Source organism: Poecilia reticulata, chromosome 1, assembly GCF_904066995.2.
Source record: "Poecilia reticulata chromosome 1, P_reticulata-male-v2, whole genome shotgun sequence".
Lineage (NCBI taxonomy): Eukaryota > Metazoa > Chordata > Actinopteri > Cyprinodontiformes > Poeciliidae > Poecilia > Poecilia reticulata.
In genome coordinates this window covers 12273029-12289064 of record NC_088830.1, presented here as the reverse complement: position 1 = coordinate 12289064, position 16036 = coordinate 12273029, and the positions used below count along the sequence as shown (strand labels likewise).

General features: G+C 39.9%; 1 protein-coding gene across 1 annotated transcript; it reads left to right on the top strand.

Annotated features, from left to right (window-relative positions):
- The first annotated feature begins 568 nt into the window (after nucleotides 1–568).
- Nucleotides 569–14396, top strand: pcyt2 (phosphate cytidylyltransferase 2, ethanolamine). The gene is made up of 12 exons (XM_008410463.2): nucleotides 569–878; nucleotides 8891–8979; nucleotides 9133–9294; nucleotides 10019–10170; nucleotides 10250–10291; nucleotides 10409–10547; nucleotides 11147–11229; nucleotides 11441–11518; nucleotides 11999–12064; nucleotides 12921–12986; nucleotides 13215–13303; nucleotides 13396–14396. The coding sequence occupies exons 1-12, from the start codon at nucleotides 754–756 to the stop codon at nucleotides 13520–13522; spliced, it is 1218 nt and encodes a 405-aa protein (XP_008408685.1). The 5' UTR covers nucleotides 569–753; the 3' UTR covers nucleotides 13523–14396.
- Nucleotides 14397–16036: the final 1640 nt, after the last annotated feature.

Genomic DNA, 16036 nt, shown 5'->3' with positions numbered 1-16036 from the left:
GCACAAGAGGGGTGAGGAGCACATAATACAGTCCCCCCCCCCGCCCTCCCAAATATAAACCTGGCTTACGCTAAATGAACAGAATGTTCTTGTGGGTATCAGTACATGGCAATAGGATCGTACAAATATCTAAAATGCATACCCAGTGTTTCTTTTAAAGTTTATAATTTTTTTTTTCATTTAAGGATTTTAAGATGTGTTATATTCTGTACTGCCTATTCCTATCAAGCACATTAATTTGCAGGAACCTTGAAGCATAATTTTTAATAAGTTTCGTGTTGTAATTTTACCAAAATTACAACACTTTTTTTTTTAAATCAGTGGTATACATTGGCTTTTAATTTTACAAACGTGGTTAAAAAAAAGACTTGAGGTTAAGCATAAATTCCAACTTAGACTTGGAAATTTGCGTGAAATTACAACTTTAGGAGTTTTCACATTTAAAAAATTTACAAATGCGTCAGTTTATCTCTAAACTTAAGTCAAACGTTTTTGGTTTAAATTAGGGCTGTGTTTCTTTAAATCTCTTTTTGGATTAATTATGCAATCACCACGTCATCGTGAGAACATTCGATCGGTGTGACGCAATCGGAGGCGTTGGCCGCTGTTCAGTGACATTCCGTCCGATCACCAGAAGCGGAGCTGACCTGTTGAAGACTTTTGTTGTTTAATTCTTTCAGCACAGATTGTAATAACTTTCTAAAACACAAAGCAGCTCCAAAACATTAAACGTATCTCTGTAAACTCGTAGAAATGATCAAAAACGGACACTACGCTAACGAGGATCAGAGCGGAGAAGCCGGTTGCAGTTTGCCGGGTACCTCCGCGTGTAGCCCGGAGAAAAGGAAGAGGGTGGTCCGGTTGTGGTGCGATGGATGGTGAGTCGGATTCTGTCTGCTTATACTGGTATTAGTGGTATAGGTAAGCTTGTCTGGTTTAAAGCTGTCTTTGTGGAAAACCCCAGCAGGAAATAAGTCGGCTGACTAGCATGCTACTACCGTTAGCATGCTACTCAACAGTTAATGACAGGAGTATAACCGATGTGTTGTGATAGCTTTTCTATGTATTTTGCATATTAATTGATATTTGGTCACGAGAATACTCTAAATATATAACTATCTAAATTAAATGTAATAAATTATGTTAATCTAGTAGCTCTCTCTCCATAAAATATTATGCCCAGGGGTTAGTTATAATATCCCAATGCTCCTGTGCCTTTAATTCTTATCGTATTGAGTGTTTGTTCTAGGTAAACTATTTCACAGGCATTCTGGCAGCAAACAGGCGTTTGATAGCTGGTTTAAATGTAACATAACATGTAGTTATATTCTAATTAGCCTGCATAGTAAGTCCTGCTGTCAGACTCCAGGAGAAACAATATTTTTTTTTCTCACACATTTTACTGGCATAAATAAAGACTTAAACTCACGTATTTAAGTGCATTTGTAAGCTGTCAGATGGAAATTATTTGGTAAAACCATAAGGTCTTGTTGGTGTTATTAGATTAGGAGTTCTGCATGATTTGGATCATGCTTCTGCTGCTCAGAAAACTGATTCGTGTTGCAGAATCATGTATCTGTTTTTGGAAGTTATGAATCAAGTTTAGCACATTTCAGTCATAAAAAACACCGTGCACTCAACATTTGACATAACCAGAAACAAATCATTTTGATGAGTAATATAATCAAATACACATTCTGACAGCTTCTGCTTCAAAACTTAACCTATTTTTTTTTGGGGTTTCCTGATCATTTATAAAATGTAGTGTTATGGTATTATTGGGGTCTGCCCAAGCAATGCATGACAGGAACCTATTCTACACCCAAAAAGGCGTTTCTTTACACTTATTTATTCTTCTTCCTTCACCCTTAATGCGGCTCGTACCGCTGCGTGCACACCCACAAAAGTGGTATCAAAACGTTCAGCTTGATCCCGAGAAGGGAGCTACTATTTTTAGTGGGATTTGGAGTTAAAATAGGACAAAATTGCAAAAAAGGAGACTGGGTGTCTCATAAGGATAGGATTCGTTTTTCAAAGAATCTGTCTGTCTGACACACACACAGCACAGTGGATTTCTGACTTTAACTCGTCCTCATAAATGCAAATATCGCTCTATTGGTCTCAAAGTCGGTCATGACATAGATACACGTGCCTTCTCTCGTAAAATGTTTTCAAAATTTTTCTAGGAGATATAGTTGCCTGTCAAGGTGCTTCAGACCGAAGATAAAGATATCAAGTCTCTTTATCCATTCTGTAGGACGATCATTAATTACCATGGCAACGGCTCCCGGCATGCAGCTGCATTCTATTATATCAGGGGTGCCGAAGGTCGGTCCTCAAGGGCCGACATCCTGCATATTTTAGTTATCTCCATGGTGGTAGTTATAACCTTTTCAGCTTGTCAGTGTTCCTCTTAGGCCTCTAATGAGCCATCATTTGATCCAGGTGTGCTAAACCAGGGAGAGAACTAAAACTTGCAGGATGCCGGCAAGTTTTTAGGTTCATTTGAGAGAACAAACACATTGTAAATGCCACAATTACTTTAAAATGTTTCGGCTCAGCTCTTGCAATGCATTCTGGGTAACACATATTTTCTGGGATTATTATTTCACTTACATAAAAATGTTATTTCTGAATGTGAATTAAAACCATTAGTATGAAGATTGAACATTTGCTAAAAAAAACCTATTTTCCATAGTCTTTATTTTTTATTTTTTTTATTTTGAACCGTGAGTGAGAAGGAGATGTGCAAAATTGATAAAAGTCAGTCAATGAGACACACTGGGGTTGTGCTTTTGTCATTGCACTGTAGGTTAATCACACATCATTCTCAGTTCAAAATGTCAGGTTTGTACAAAGGATGTTCCTGACTCTTTCCAGAGGTGGATGCTTGGTTAAACTAAAGGGCCCACCTTAAATTCAGGAATTTAATATCTACTAATAATCACTTGATGTAATGTTCATGTCATTCTGTAAGCCCCTTTGTTTCTTTCTTTCTCTTAGTGTAATCACTGACTTCTAGTCTCTCAAGATAACCTGAATGAAGTTGGCCCCCCCACCTTCTTCAAATCAGACAAACTTGGTGTCAAACATTTGTGCTACGTTTGTGCAGCAAAAATTTTTGTTTGTGATATGTGCTTGTAAGATTTGGCTGTTTTGTACAAGTGAGCTGGCTTTTCAGTTCCCTAGCAACATAGCATACATTACATTATTCCACTGATGGAATCTGATGATGTCAAAGTGTTGTGATGTCATAAGAAACAGATGCCTTGAATGTTCTGCATCTGAATCTAATTTGTAGAAGTAGCAGCTTTGGTTTTTCCGTATTGGATTTAACATTGCATTTTTTTCGTAGCTTTTCTGATACATCGGTTGGACAGTCAAAATGTCGCAAATTGACATTGATTCATTAACACAGTCTGAAATTAGACAAATGACTAAAGATGAATTGGTTATCTTGGTTATAGATTTTTTACAAAGTCTTAGGGAGAGATCTGCATTACTGATTGAGCAGAACCCACTGCAGGAGGATTTGGAAAAAGCTCATGAACAAATTGAGCTTTTAAATAAGAAAATCAATTCAATCACCAAAGAGCTAAACTGCTCCCTCAAGAAAAACCTGGAAAGTCAGAAAATACCAAAGTTAAAACACGAGGTAGAGAACTGGAGTTCCCACAGGACTCAGTTGTCTGAGGTAAACAACAAAAATAAAGTCAAAGAGCTTCAGACCTCTTTAAAAAACCTCGAGAAGGACTCAAAACTACAGATTGAGAAGATTGAGGCAGAAAAAAGGCAAATGATGTCTGAAATCAGAGCATATAAAGTGAAGATTGAAAAGCACCAAAGTGAAGTGAAGAAACTTGAGTTTACAATCTCCCGAAAGACTGACGACATCGTCATGAAGAATAAAGAGATTTTGAGAGAAAATGACAAGTACAGACGTCTTGAGGGCAAGGTAAAAGCTCTGGAAAAGCAATTGAAAGAGGCAGAGAAGGAAAATAAAAGTGTTGAGAAAAAACTTCCAAAAAATCCAATGGAGGAAGCCACTAAGCAACCGTTTAAAGCAACGATAAATTCATCTACAGGTGTATTAGCTGTGCAAAAACACCAAAAGAGGACATTAACAGATCTGAAGAAAAAACAACAACACAATTTGAGTAAAGTCAAGAAGTATAAAGGTGAGACCTCCAAGACGAGACGACAGAGAGCGGCTGCAGCTGCTGCTGCAAAGAAAAGTTCACCCCACACAGAATATCATATTTTAAACCTGGAGACAGAAAATACATACCTAAAAAATCAATTAGACTTACTACTTGAATACAGGCCGAGGTATCTAGATGACATTAAAAAAGCCAATGACCAAGTGCTTAAGGTGACAGATTTGTATATGAATGCGAAGATACAACATGAGAATTTGAAGAAATTAATGAAAAGCAAGGAGACTCAGGTTGAAGATGATATTGCTTTGGAAGGACCAAAAGATGAAACACAAACCAACGATCAAAAAGTCACAGTTCTACCACCGATCCAGGAAAAAACCTTCCAGCCACCCAGACCACCATCGACAAGTAATCAAAGAATTCTGCTTCAGCGTGAAGGCAAGTTGGAGCCAGTGTTTCAAGACAACCTCACAACACCTCACAACACAAACCAGCTGAAGCCAACACCGCCTAGCAAAAGTAAGCCTGAAATGCGGCCTTTTACATCGGCAGGCAGGAGGGTTTTTTCCACAGAAGCTCAGCAGAGAAACATTAGCGAGCAACCTGGCAGGAGGACATCAGTAGAGTACTGTAGATTCCCCCCATTAGTGATTAAACGCAGCAATTCAGTATGAGGTGCGTTTGTGATCATGGAGCTGGGCTTTAACCCATGGAGCTTTGGGTTGCAGTATCAAAAGGATGGCAGCTGAAGGTGGGGGACCTTGGTGATCTGATCCTGAGCTTCCTGTACGACCAGTATCAGAGTCTGATCCTCATTCCCGGCAGCAACTCGGGCTCGTTTCCAGTGAGAGTTGGACTCCGCCAAGGCTGCTCTTTGCCACTAATTCTATTCAATATTTTTATTGACTGAATTTTTAGGCACAGCCAAGGTGTTGAGGGGATCCGATTTGGTGGCCTTAAGATCGCATCTCTGCTTTTTGCAGAAGATATGGTCCTACTGCCTTCATCAAGTCATGATCTACAGCTCTCACTGGAGCGATTCGCAGCCGAGTTTGAAGTGGCCGGGATGAGGATCAGTGCCTCCAAATCTAAGGCCAGGTTCTTGAGCCGGAAAATCTGGTTAGGGTGCCTCCTGGATGCCTCCCTGGCGAGGTGTTTCAGGCACGTCCCACCGGGAGACGGCCAAGGGGAAGACCCAGGACACACTGGAGGGACTACGTTTCTCAGCTGATCTGGGAACTCCTGGACCAAATGGCTGGGGAGAGAAAAATCTGGGCCTCCTTACTAATGCTGCTATCCCTGCGATCTGAAGCGGATGGAGAAGCAGAAGACAGACGGACGGACAGTTCCAATCATTAAATAATAACATCCGCATAAACTTTGTTTTGTTTGGCCATAACCATAATTTTCAGTTTTAATCTAATCAACTTTAGATTAACTCATTAATTAATCATTTGTATCCCTACCTGTACTGAACATCGTGTTCCTTTCTAATATACACTTTTTAAATGGGATGCATAGGTTTTCTCCGGGTGCTCCGGTTTTTCCTACCTTTCGGGGAAAAAAGTGACTAGGCTAATTGGTGTCTTTTAAATTTACCTTTGTCTCTCGCTTGCTAACTGTTGGAGACACTCTTTAAATAGACACAGTCTTTGGTAACACTTTATTTGACGGGGTGTGAATAAGACTGACATGACACTGTCATAAACATGAACGAGTCTTTATGAATGTCTATGACTGTTGTCATGAAGTGTCATTCGGTAAATAATGATACATTTAATGCAAAGTTGCTCTAAAAGTTGCATGGAAAGTCCATTAAAAATGCCAACTTTGCATTAAATTGCCATTATTTACAAAATTATGCAAAGTTGGCACTTTAAATGAACTTTTAGAGCAACTTTGTATTAAAAGTGTCATTATTTACCGAATGACATTTCATGACAACTGTCATAAACATTCATAAAGATTTCTTTATGTTCATGACAGTGTTATGTCAGTCTTATTCACACCCCTCTTACCCTCTCTTTAAACTAAATGCATAGGTTTTCTCTGGGTTCTCCAGTTTTTCCTACCATTCAGGGAAAAAAGTGTTTAGGCTAATTGATGTCTTTTAAACATACCTTTGTCTTTCGCTCACTAACTGTTGGAGACACTCTTTAGATCAGGGGTCCCCAAACTTTGTTCTATGACGGCCACATAACTTTTCCCTTCTCTGGTGGGGGGCCTGAGTCAGTTTGTAACAGAAAAAGTGTGACGATTGCAGAAGTGCCTAAATGTAAAAAAATATTGTTTTCCAGAAAGCACAATCAAATAACCCTCTCTGGGTTCTTCACAGAAAAAATCCAGGAAATAACAATATTTATGAAATAAATATTGGACATGTTTGAGCAGAACGGCAACTCGGTGATAAAGAAGCCATTCCTCCAAAAGAATCATAAAAAAGTAAAATTGCAATTTGCAAGTGCACACAGTGAGGTATCACTAACATCTTGTCTTACATTGATTTCCTCCATTCAGTGTGCTAAACACGTCTAATAAGAAAAATTGCAAAAAGCTTATTTTAGGGAAAAGGCTACTTCTAATGCACTGCTAAGGCTAATGCTAATGATAGCACTAATTAACAACTGCTAATTAGCACTTAACTAAGGTTAATGCTAATGCACTGCCTTGCTTCATATGCATTGCTATGGTAAGTAGCACTTCAAAAGAGCAGAAGTCTTATGTTTTTTGAACAATAACAATATTTGTTGTTAATCAGTTTCTAAGAGATGAACACGCTTTCTGATAGCAAAGTGCCACAAAGTAAACATCTGACTTTTACTTTTGCAAAATTTACCAACTAAATTTCTTGTGTCTAAACAGATAGTATTTCAAAAGAGTTTATGTTTTATAAACAATAATTAATTTGGTGTTGAGATGAGCACTTTTTTCTGGTGGCGAACTGCTCCGTAGTATAAATCAGACTTTTGCTTTTGTATTGAATGTCTGTTTTACAATATATTTACCACCAATGACAAAAAAAGAAAAGCTTTCACTTTTCAGAAAAACATAACTGCACAATTCTTGTTGAGTAGTACTTATTGTAAGTTAAGTAGTATTTCAAAAGAGCAGAAGAAATATGTTTTTGAACAACAATTAGCATTTTGGCTAATTTTAGCTTATACACTAATTTTAAGATATTGAATGGAGTAAGTCCATGTTACTCGATATGCTTGTGACTCTCCACATGCTATTGAGTACATTGTAGTTTACTTTAGCATTGATGCTAATTTTTAGCATCAGAATGCTGGGTTCAACCGACAGGCACACTTTGGCAGGCCCCGATTAAATTTCTTCAGAAATTTTCTAGTTTGTGTATTGTTGTTCTAGTGTAGAAATGTAGTGTTACTGTATTTCATATTATTCAAGGTTCGTCAGATTTGTCATAGATACTGATGGGCAGGAAGGATTTCTTGTAGCAGTCAGTTTTAAAGTGACTCTGAAGAAGCCTCTGATTAAACTCAGACCCATTCCCAAAAGCAAACATATTCACATGCTTAATTGTTAACTTCAGACAACAGTTTATTTGATCTTTTGTCATTTATTTTGGCTCTGACCACTCCTGTAGTGCACCTTTTTAGCCTTCTCTGTGCAGCAACCAAGTCCGTTTCACCGGTTAAGGGTCCCGACCACAAAGCTCCTCTGAGTTTTACTCATATAATGAGTTTTGTAAAGTTTAAAACAGGACTTGATGCCAAAAATGATCAAATGTTGCAAAATCATCCAAATGGAACCGATACAGAGTGACATTCATCGTCGCAGCGTTTTGGCCACATTTAGCTCACGTTAGCTGTGCAACCAAGTGAGGCAGAGGTTGTAGAGTGAGTTCTGCTTTTATCTTCTCCAATTTCTGGACGCTCCCTAAAGGGTATTGGTTATCAGTTTCATTTTGTTCATGTGTGACTGTCGCCAGTCTCATGTGTTATGGTAATGTAAGCAGCGGCAGTGTGAGCAGATAAAAGAGACAGAGGAAGGACACAGAGTCGTTTTATCCACAACACCACCGATCATGATTCACAACAAAAGCGATCGGATTGGTCAAATGGATCTAAACTCCTGGATATTTCTGATAATCTCTGGCCTTAAAGTGCTGCTGGAATCCACTTTTACTTCAGTAAAGAAAAGGTTTTTTTCTATAATCTTACAGAGCTGGAAAATATTTTTAACTCCCTACAAATCAAAAGTGTCCAAATTATTTATTTATTAATTGTATCGATAAAAGCAGCCGCTTCTCCTCATATTTACCTGACTCTGATTGAGTCAAACACCTGGTCTAGTACAGCAAAGCATCGATTGCCTTAGTTACTAAGTGACTGAAGTCAAATAAACATTGCTCATCGGTGGCCGACAGGATGCCTGTGGCCATTACCTTCGTCCCAGTAACCTTTATCACTACAACCCACCAGCACCAGACTGTTTTGTGAAATTAACTCAGATAATTTTGGAAAGCCTCAAACATGGAGCTTAATTGTTAATACTCAACCTAAAAAGGATTGTTTAGTTGGCCCTGACCGTCTTTGCTTGGAGGACATTTAAAAGATAATAGTTGCTTTTAAAAGAAGAAAGCCTGACGGCGGGGGTGCTGTTGCTGCAGCCTCCCTCTGGGTGGTTGTTGTTTTATCTCTTTTGACCTGAAGCAGTGCCCTCTTCAAGCTATTGTTTTTAAAACTCTTGGTGTCTCGTTTCCACAGCTACGACATGGTGCACTACGGTCACTCCAACCAGCTGCGGCAGGCTAAGTCGATGGGAGATTACCTCATAGTTGGGGTCCACACAGATGGTAAGACCAATGCGCATGAGATGAATCTCCTCCTTCATGTTTAAATGTTTTTTTATTAATAAAGACATGAGATATCATTATGTTTCAAGTAAAGCTGTGATGACGCAGACATGCCAGTAATAAGCATCTGACTCCAAGAGTTTCTTTTCACAGCGGAGATTTCCAAACACAAAGGTCCTCCGGTTTTCACTCAGGAAGAACGCTACAAGATGGTCCGCGCCATCAAGTGGGTGGATGAGATAGTTGAGGGAGCACCTTATGTCACCACTCTGGAGACTTTGGACAAATACAACTGTGACTCCTGTGTGCATGGAGGTGAGGCAGCCTTTGTTTTAACACGCGTTTTGTCACGTTTTGACAATACACTCCACTTTGTTTTATTTGGGTGTGATGTGATAAATCAATACAAAATAACACTTAGTGTGAACAGGGTCTCTGCTCAAAAAGTCTTAAGGTAATTTATCCAAAATAAAGACTTTTTAATGTCTTAAAGCAAATGTAAGTTGGCCTTAAATACGTGAGTCACGGGTCTTAAATTTTGTTGCGACAGGACTATTCAGTCTCACATTCTGTGTAGGTTTCTTTTTCTTGCCATACTTTTCTACCAGGCAAAAGTTTGAGGTATTCACAGACATCTTCACTTCACACAACCAGCGATGTGCTCAACAAATCTGGCCTTTATTAAAGAACGGGTCCCGTTACCAGTTCTCCACAGGTCAGGCTGTGAAGTGGACTCTGCAGACAAACATGTAGATGAAGGCGCTTCTATCACATGAGATCAAAACGCAACGTTTTGGCCTACGTGCAAGTGCACCCCACACTTTTCAGATTTTCTCTGTTGAAAATTTGGAAACCTGTGTATTTTTTTCCCCCTTGTATTTCACAGTTATACACGACGTCATCACGTAGCATCCCAATAAAATACGTTAAAGTTAGTGGATGACAAAATGAGAACAAAGTGTGCATACTTTTGTAAAGTGCTGTAGATGATTTGGTGGAAGCTCCTTCAGAGTTTGAGCTCCTGCTTTCTGTCTGTCAGATGACATCACGCTAACCGTTGACGGCAAGGACACGTACGCAGAGGTTAAGAGTGCCGGGCGCTACAGAGAATGTAAACGCACTCAGGGCGTCTCCACCACCGACCTGGTGGGACGAATGCTGCTGATGACCAAAGCCCACCACAGCAACATGGTAGGTTCACGCTACTGTGTTCAGCACGTCGTCCGCTGTTGCTTACCGTGCCTCTGATCTGGCGTGCTTCTCTCTGCAGGAAAACACAGATTACCAGCTCCACACTGACAACTTTGGAAAGGTAAATGAATGGTTTCCGTCTTGAAAGACGTGAAATTACACACGGCTTTCGCTCTCCACTGTCATCGCAGCGACAGTGGAGAGTCTCTGTTAAGTTCTGCCGTTGTTGCCTTTTCAGGGTGCGACAGTCCACAGTCCGTGGACGGGGGTGTCTCAGTTCCTGCAAACATCCCAAAAGATCATCCAGTTTGCCTCAGGGAAGGAGCCGCAGCCTGGAGACACCATCATCTATGTGGCGGGAGCTTTTGATCTTTTCCGTATCCTTTTGCCACACGAGAAAATGTGCTTAAATGTTGGTATTTGTCTAATTCTGTAACAGCGTACATCAGCACAGCTGGTCCTGGAACAAGTCTGCTAACCGTACAGCAAAACTCTGCTCTGAGGCAGTTTGCCCACATACGAATCAGGCGTTTTGCATGCGTAATGGCATACCGTTTGCCTTTGTTTATGTATTTTTTCATGTGATTTACAGCTATAGAAACTAGCATCATGTTCTAAAAAAGCAGTTTTGTTTGTATTACTTAAATTGAGCTAAAAAAAAAAGCAATCCACTGAGAACTGCTGGCAATTTTTAAACATCTATGAAAAGAGGGAAAAAAAGGAATCCGTCACATTTCTGGCTTTACGAAACCCGGGTCAGAGATGTAGCAAAGTATAGAACGTATTCTCTTATTGGCCCCATCTGCTGGTCTTAGCGTCTTTATGTGTTTAATGCTGTTTGCTTTGAGAATCTGCTGCAGTAAATAACAAAAATATAAGCAAACAACAGCAAAATTGAAGAGGCTGTGTTGTTTTATGAGCTCCCTCCTGGCTGCCGTGTAGAAATGTTTCTGCCTTGACCTCTGACCTTCTGCAGACATCGGCCATGTTGACTTCCTGGAGATGGTTTATAAGCAGGCAGAGAGGGCCTACGTTATCGTCGGCCTGCACTTTGATCAGGTGTGCTGAACTCCTCACTAATCTCCAATTACTTCTTTTTGCACTAGAAAGATCAGTTAAAGCACACTTAACCTGTTTGGACTCGGAAACTCGTCGTCTGCTGTCCAGGATTGGGAGACAGTTTAACTTTTAAACCTCTGCTGCCGTCAAAACTAAACGTCTAGTTGATATGAATGTAAAACCACTCACTGACTCCTTCCACCATCTTCAGGAAGTTAACCGCTACAAGGGGAAGAACTACCCGATCATGAACATCCACGAGAGAACTCTGAGCGTCCTCGCCTGTCGGGTGAGCTCCCATTCAAACAGACACACACACACACACACGCTCACACGCTCACACACACACTGCTTGATTCTCAGAGTGGTGGGCTGCTTTTCTGCTCTTCATGTTTGCAGCACCGTGGCCTGAACTAGGCTCTGTGCCCTTCATTCCTGCTAGTTAGCGGTCAGCCAAGAACAATGAATCCTTGTTACTGCATTGTGTGTGTGTGAGTGTGTGTGTGTTGGTGTCAGTTATATCAATGTTACACAATCGGTGTCTGTGCTCTGCTATCAGAAGCAAAAAGTTTTAGCTTTATTTTGTGGTTAAGAGTTGTTTAAAGTAGAATAAAGATATCGGGAGATTTTGTTTTCCCTAATTGCTTCCCTGTTTGCGTGTGTGTGTGTGTGTGTGTGTGTGTGTGTGCGCGTGTGTGTGTGTGTGTGTGTGTGTGTGTGTGTGTCTGCGTGTGTGTGTGTGTGTGTGTGTGTGTGTGTGTGTGTGTAGTATGTGTCAGAGGTGGTGATTGGCGCTCCTTATGCAGTGGGCAAGGACCTGTTGGACCATTTCAAGGTGGGTTCCTCACTTTCTCTTAATTAATTAATTAGCACCTACTTTATCTGTAGGTCAGCTAAAGAGAACAATAGCAGTCTGGCCGAAACATGGCTGCAGATTGATCCCAAATGCAAGAAGAAAGTGTAAAAACACCAAAAACTGTCATTCACTGGACCGGGTTTTTATTTAATAGCGCTGAAAATCTTGTCAGTCAGCCTCTGTCTGACTGTTTTATTGATAATTTCCATATAGTGGAACTTCTAACGGGCGAGTTGTTTCTTCACAATTTTTATTTGAAGACATGTTTCCCCAGTGGAAATGATGGAAATCAAAGTAATTTATCCATGCTAAACAAGAACAACTCTCAGGTTATTTAATTTTCAGCAAAGTAGAGTCACTGTTCTGCTGTCATAAGTGATTAAAGTATCGTACATTGACATGATAAAGACAAATACAAGTAATAGACAGTAAACGCAGCTTTTCTTGGATGATAACGTTTTTGATCGCGTAGCGTTCTCCATCCAAATTTCAACTCGCCTGTCGACAGAGAGTAAATACAACTGGGCAATTAAAAATCTGTTCATAGAAACTTACTTCTGCATGAGCTTCAAAATATTAGGAAACGTTCTAAGTTGTGAATACTTATAGTAGTTTATCTTCTATATATATTTGCAAAAAAACTCAAAAGACTAATTATAGGGTGTTTATAATGTTGAAGGATGAAATAAGACTAACTTAAAAAGATGTGGTAAACAAAACTACTTAAACACCTTTTCTTGCTGTTTGACATGACATCATGCTGATCTTTCACTGCTTTAGATAAACTAGGGTTGCTACATTTATTGCTGTTTTCTGAATTTCTATTACTTTCCAGGTGGATTTGGTTTGTCACGGCAAAACCGAGGTGTTCCCAGACAAGGACGGGGTCGACCCGTACGCTGTGAGTACAACAACAACAAAAAAAGATGTTCAAAAAGTACTGCCACACACAATCTGTTCAGCACCCAGGAGTTGTAATCACTACATTACTTCATTTATTACGTTGCTATTTTGTAACTGAAGGTGGCGCCAGGAGACCCAGTTTCTGCAGGGATATTTTAATACACGTCTCCATTTGGTTTTGGCTCTTGGTTGCTTTGATGTAGTAAGTTGTGTATTCGTCCTTTAGGAGCCGAGGAGGAGGGGGATATTCAGGACCATCGACAGCGGGAACAGTCTCACCACCGATGACATTGTGCAGAGGATCATCGCAAACAGGTGACGCGCCGTACAAACAGCAGCGCCGGAGCGACGCAGCGCAGTTTAACCTGTTTATTTGATTTATGTTTAAATATCTGTTGGGCTTCCAGGCTGCAGTATGAAGCCAGGAACCAGAAAAAGGAGGCTAAGGAGATGGCGGTGTTCGAAGCGATGAAGAGGAGAGAACACCAGCAGCAGCAGCAGGAGGCACAGGAGGATGAAACTGTGGCACATTAACACGCCTGGACAGTTTTTAATCTGGTTTATGCATCCAGGTACAACTCAGCTTTAAGGAGGATGATCCAGCAGGGCCAGCCTGTTTCAGATCCTCTACACAATCTCAGTTTTCAAAAAAAAAAAAAAAAAAAAGAATCAGCTGAATTCTTTACTCCTCCATTTCCTCCAAAGAAAACTTTGCTTTTCTCTGTGTTAGGTTTACTTTTTTTCTCCATTTGAGTCACACACTACACGTAAAAGAATGTTGAGTTTGGGATTTTATTCATAACTTATGAAATGTTAACGTCGATCTTTTAAGCGAAGGAGTTTTAACATCAGTAATGTATCACCGTTAATTTGTAGCTCTAGCTTTGTTTTTGTCCTCATGGTATTAAAAAAACCTCAGCTTTGTTTGATAACTTGTGAAATAGTGTGTCGATTTTTATCTGTGGATTTTAACCACCTGAATTTGCACCAAGTGTGACTGAATGTGTGTCAGTGTGAGCGAGTGCAGACAGTAGAGAGGAACGTGAGCGTGTGTGAGAGGAACGTAGTGCCTCGATCCTGAAGCTATAAATTATTGTAAGGGCTGTTAGTTTCAGCCACTTCTGTCTCTGCAGCTGTTTGCTTTAAATAAATAACATATTTTCTTCCGTTTTTTATGAGACAATCCAAGGAAAGGAAATATTTTCATTTTCAGACCTTATCTGTTGTTTTCTTTTCACGGAGTTCTGTTGATGTGATCCTTGAAAACAAAATGGTTGAAATGTGGTGAGATATAAACTTACCTGGTATTTTTTTTAAACGTTGGCACTTTTCGCAGCTTTTGAGTAACAACCTTTTTTTTGTGTGTGTATATTTCACTTTGTCAAATAAAATGAGTAATCTGTGAAAAGCGTCACGCGTTAATTCATGCAGGTGGACGTTTGTGCGATCAGCACATAGTCCTGGTTCACTGAGGCGGAGAAATTAGGCCACAGTCGCTCCGAAACAACTGAAGCTAACTCACCGGCAGCACGAATACGACAAACAGCAGCGTGACATTACAGCATGAGCCGTCATCTTCCAAAGTGGTATTAAATCACATTTAGTAATGTCACATTTTGTATATTCATTCATTATTTCTTTCAAAGCATTTATTCACCACCTTGAGTCGTAGTTCTGGCCGAGAAATTGAAGCGTCGCTAACATTTCCAATCTTTACAAGGCCCAAAATGAAAATGAGTTTGCCTTTTTTGAGTGGCCCTTTTTGTTGTTTATTTAAAGTTTAGATAGTAAATGAACAAATAAGGCCAACATCCATGATTTAATGTGTGTCACCACTGTGTTATGATACAACCACAGATTTCAGTGCAAATTAGCACACAATTGTAAACGGGTATGAAAAAAAATACATATTTTTCTAGTTTTTCTTTTTTTGCAAATCTAAATTGGACAAATGTGCATATATTGGTTCAGCCTCGTTTACTTTGATACCACAAATAAAAATCCAGCACATGAATAAATTCCAGCATAACCAAAGAAAACACATCTGGGTTTGTTGTCTCCTGTCCCAACAGGAGGTCAGTGCAGGTTCAGTAAGGGTTTCTCTCTGTGTCTCCGGGTTCTGGGTTTGTGGGTGTTTTTGTCCAGTTGGCCAGTTTGGTTGTTTTCGGTGAGCTTTCAGACCTTTTGCCGTTTTATTTCCTCTACAAATGTTGACCTCCTCTCTGATTGGTTGGTTTTGTTTTGTCAGCCAAGCAGGGACACCTGTTTTAACTACACTTTAACAACCCCACCCCCGACCTGATTGTAAGGAATCCATAAGTTCACATCTTAGAATCAGTTTTGAACCTTTACTTTTTATCGTTTTTTGTTGTTGACACTTAAGAGATGTGAGCCAAGAGTAACCAAACCCAATTTTACGTGTAGACAACGACAGCTTTTACGCATTTTTAAAATGTGCTTGTGCAAAGAAAGAAAGATCTCAATCAATGTTTATTTATTCAGCTGCACAGTTTCTAGACATTGTTTTTCTTTCTTTCCACTTTCTTTCTAAGTGGCGTCTATTCATAACACTTTAGTTTCACACATCGTAACAGAGCGGTTTTGGATAAAAGTGCGCTTTGACAGCATTTTTCTGCCTGAGGAATGTCCTGATCAGATACCCTGAGCCATCAGGTCTCGCATCATTTTGGTATTTGATAACAAGCTTGTTCCTCTCTTCCAAGGAATGCTCTGGTGAGGAAGAAGCAATGGCCTCATATAAACCAAAGGTGCTGCAAATCAATCCAGAAAGGGTCACAAGACCATTTACAAACAACAGGTGTCTCAAATTCTACAGTGTGTGGAAAATGTAGTGTTTAGTCCTCCGAGGCGTGGCTGTCCAGGTACGCAAGACCAGGTGACGCCCCAAGAAACTGCTAAAAAAAAGAGAAAAGTGAAACATCTGACGCATCTCTTAAGGCTGACACACTCTGCTAATGTGTATAAAGTTCAACACTTAATCAAAGTACTCAACTACCGACATAAAGCAACTGATAGGCAGCGGTTACA

Excerpts from the sequence above, each read along its gene's own strand:
- pcyt2 (XM_008410463.2), top strand. The coding sequence starts at position 754 with ATGATCAAAAACGGACACTACGCTAACGAGGATCAGAGCGGAGAAGCC. Across the intron at positions 10,171-10,249 it reads AAGCCCACCACAGCAACATG|GAAAACACAGATTACCAGCT; the intron begins GTAGGTTCACGC and ends TTCTCTCTGCAG. Across the intron at positions 10,548-11,146 it reads GGGAGCTTTTGATCTTTTCC|ACATCGGCCATGTTGACTTC; the intron begins GTATCCTTTTGC and ends GACCTTCTGCAG.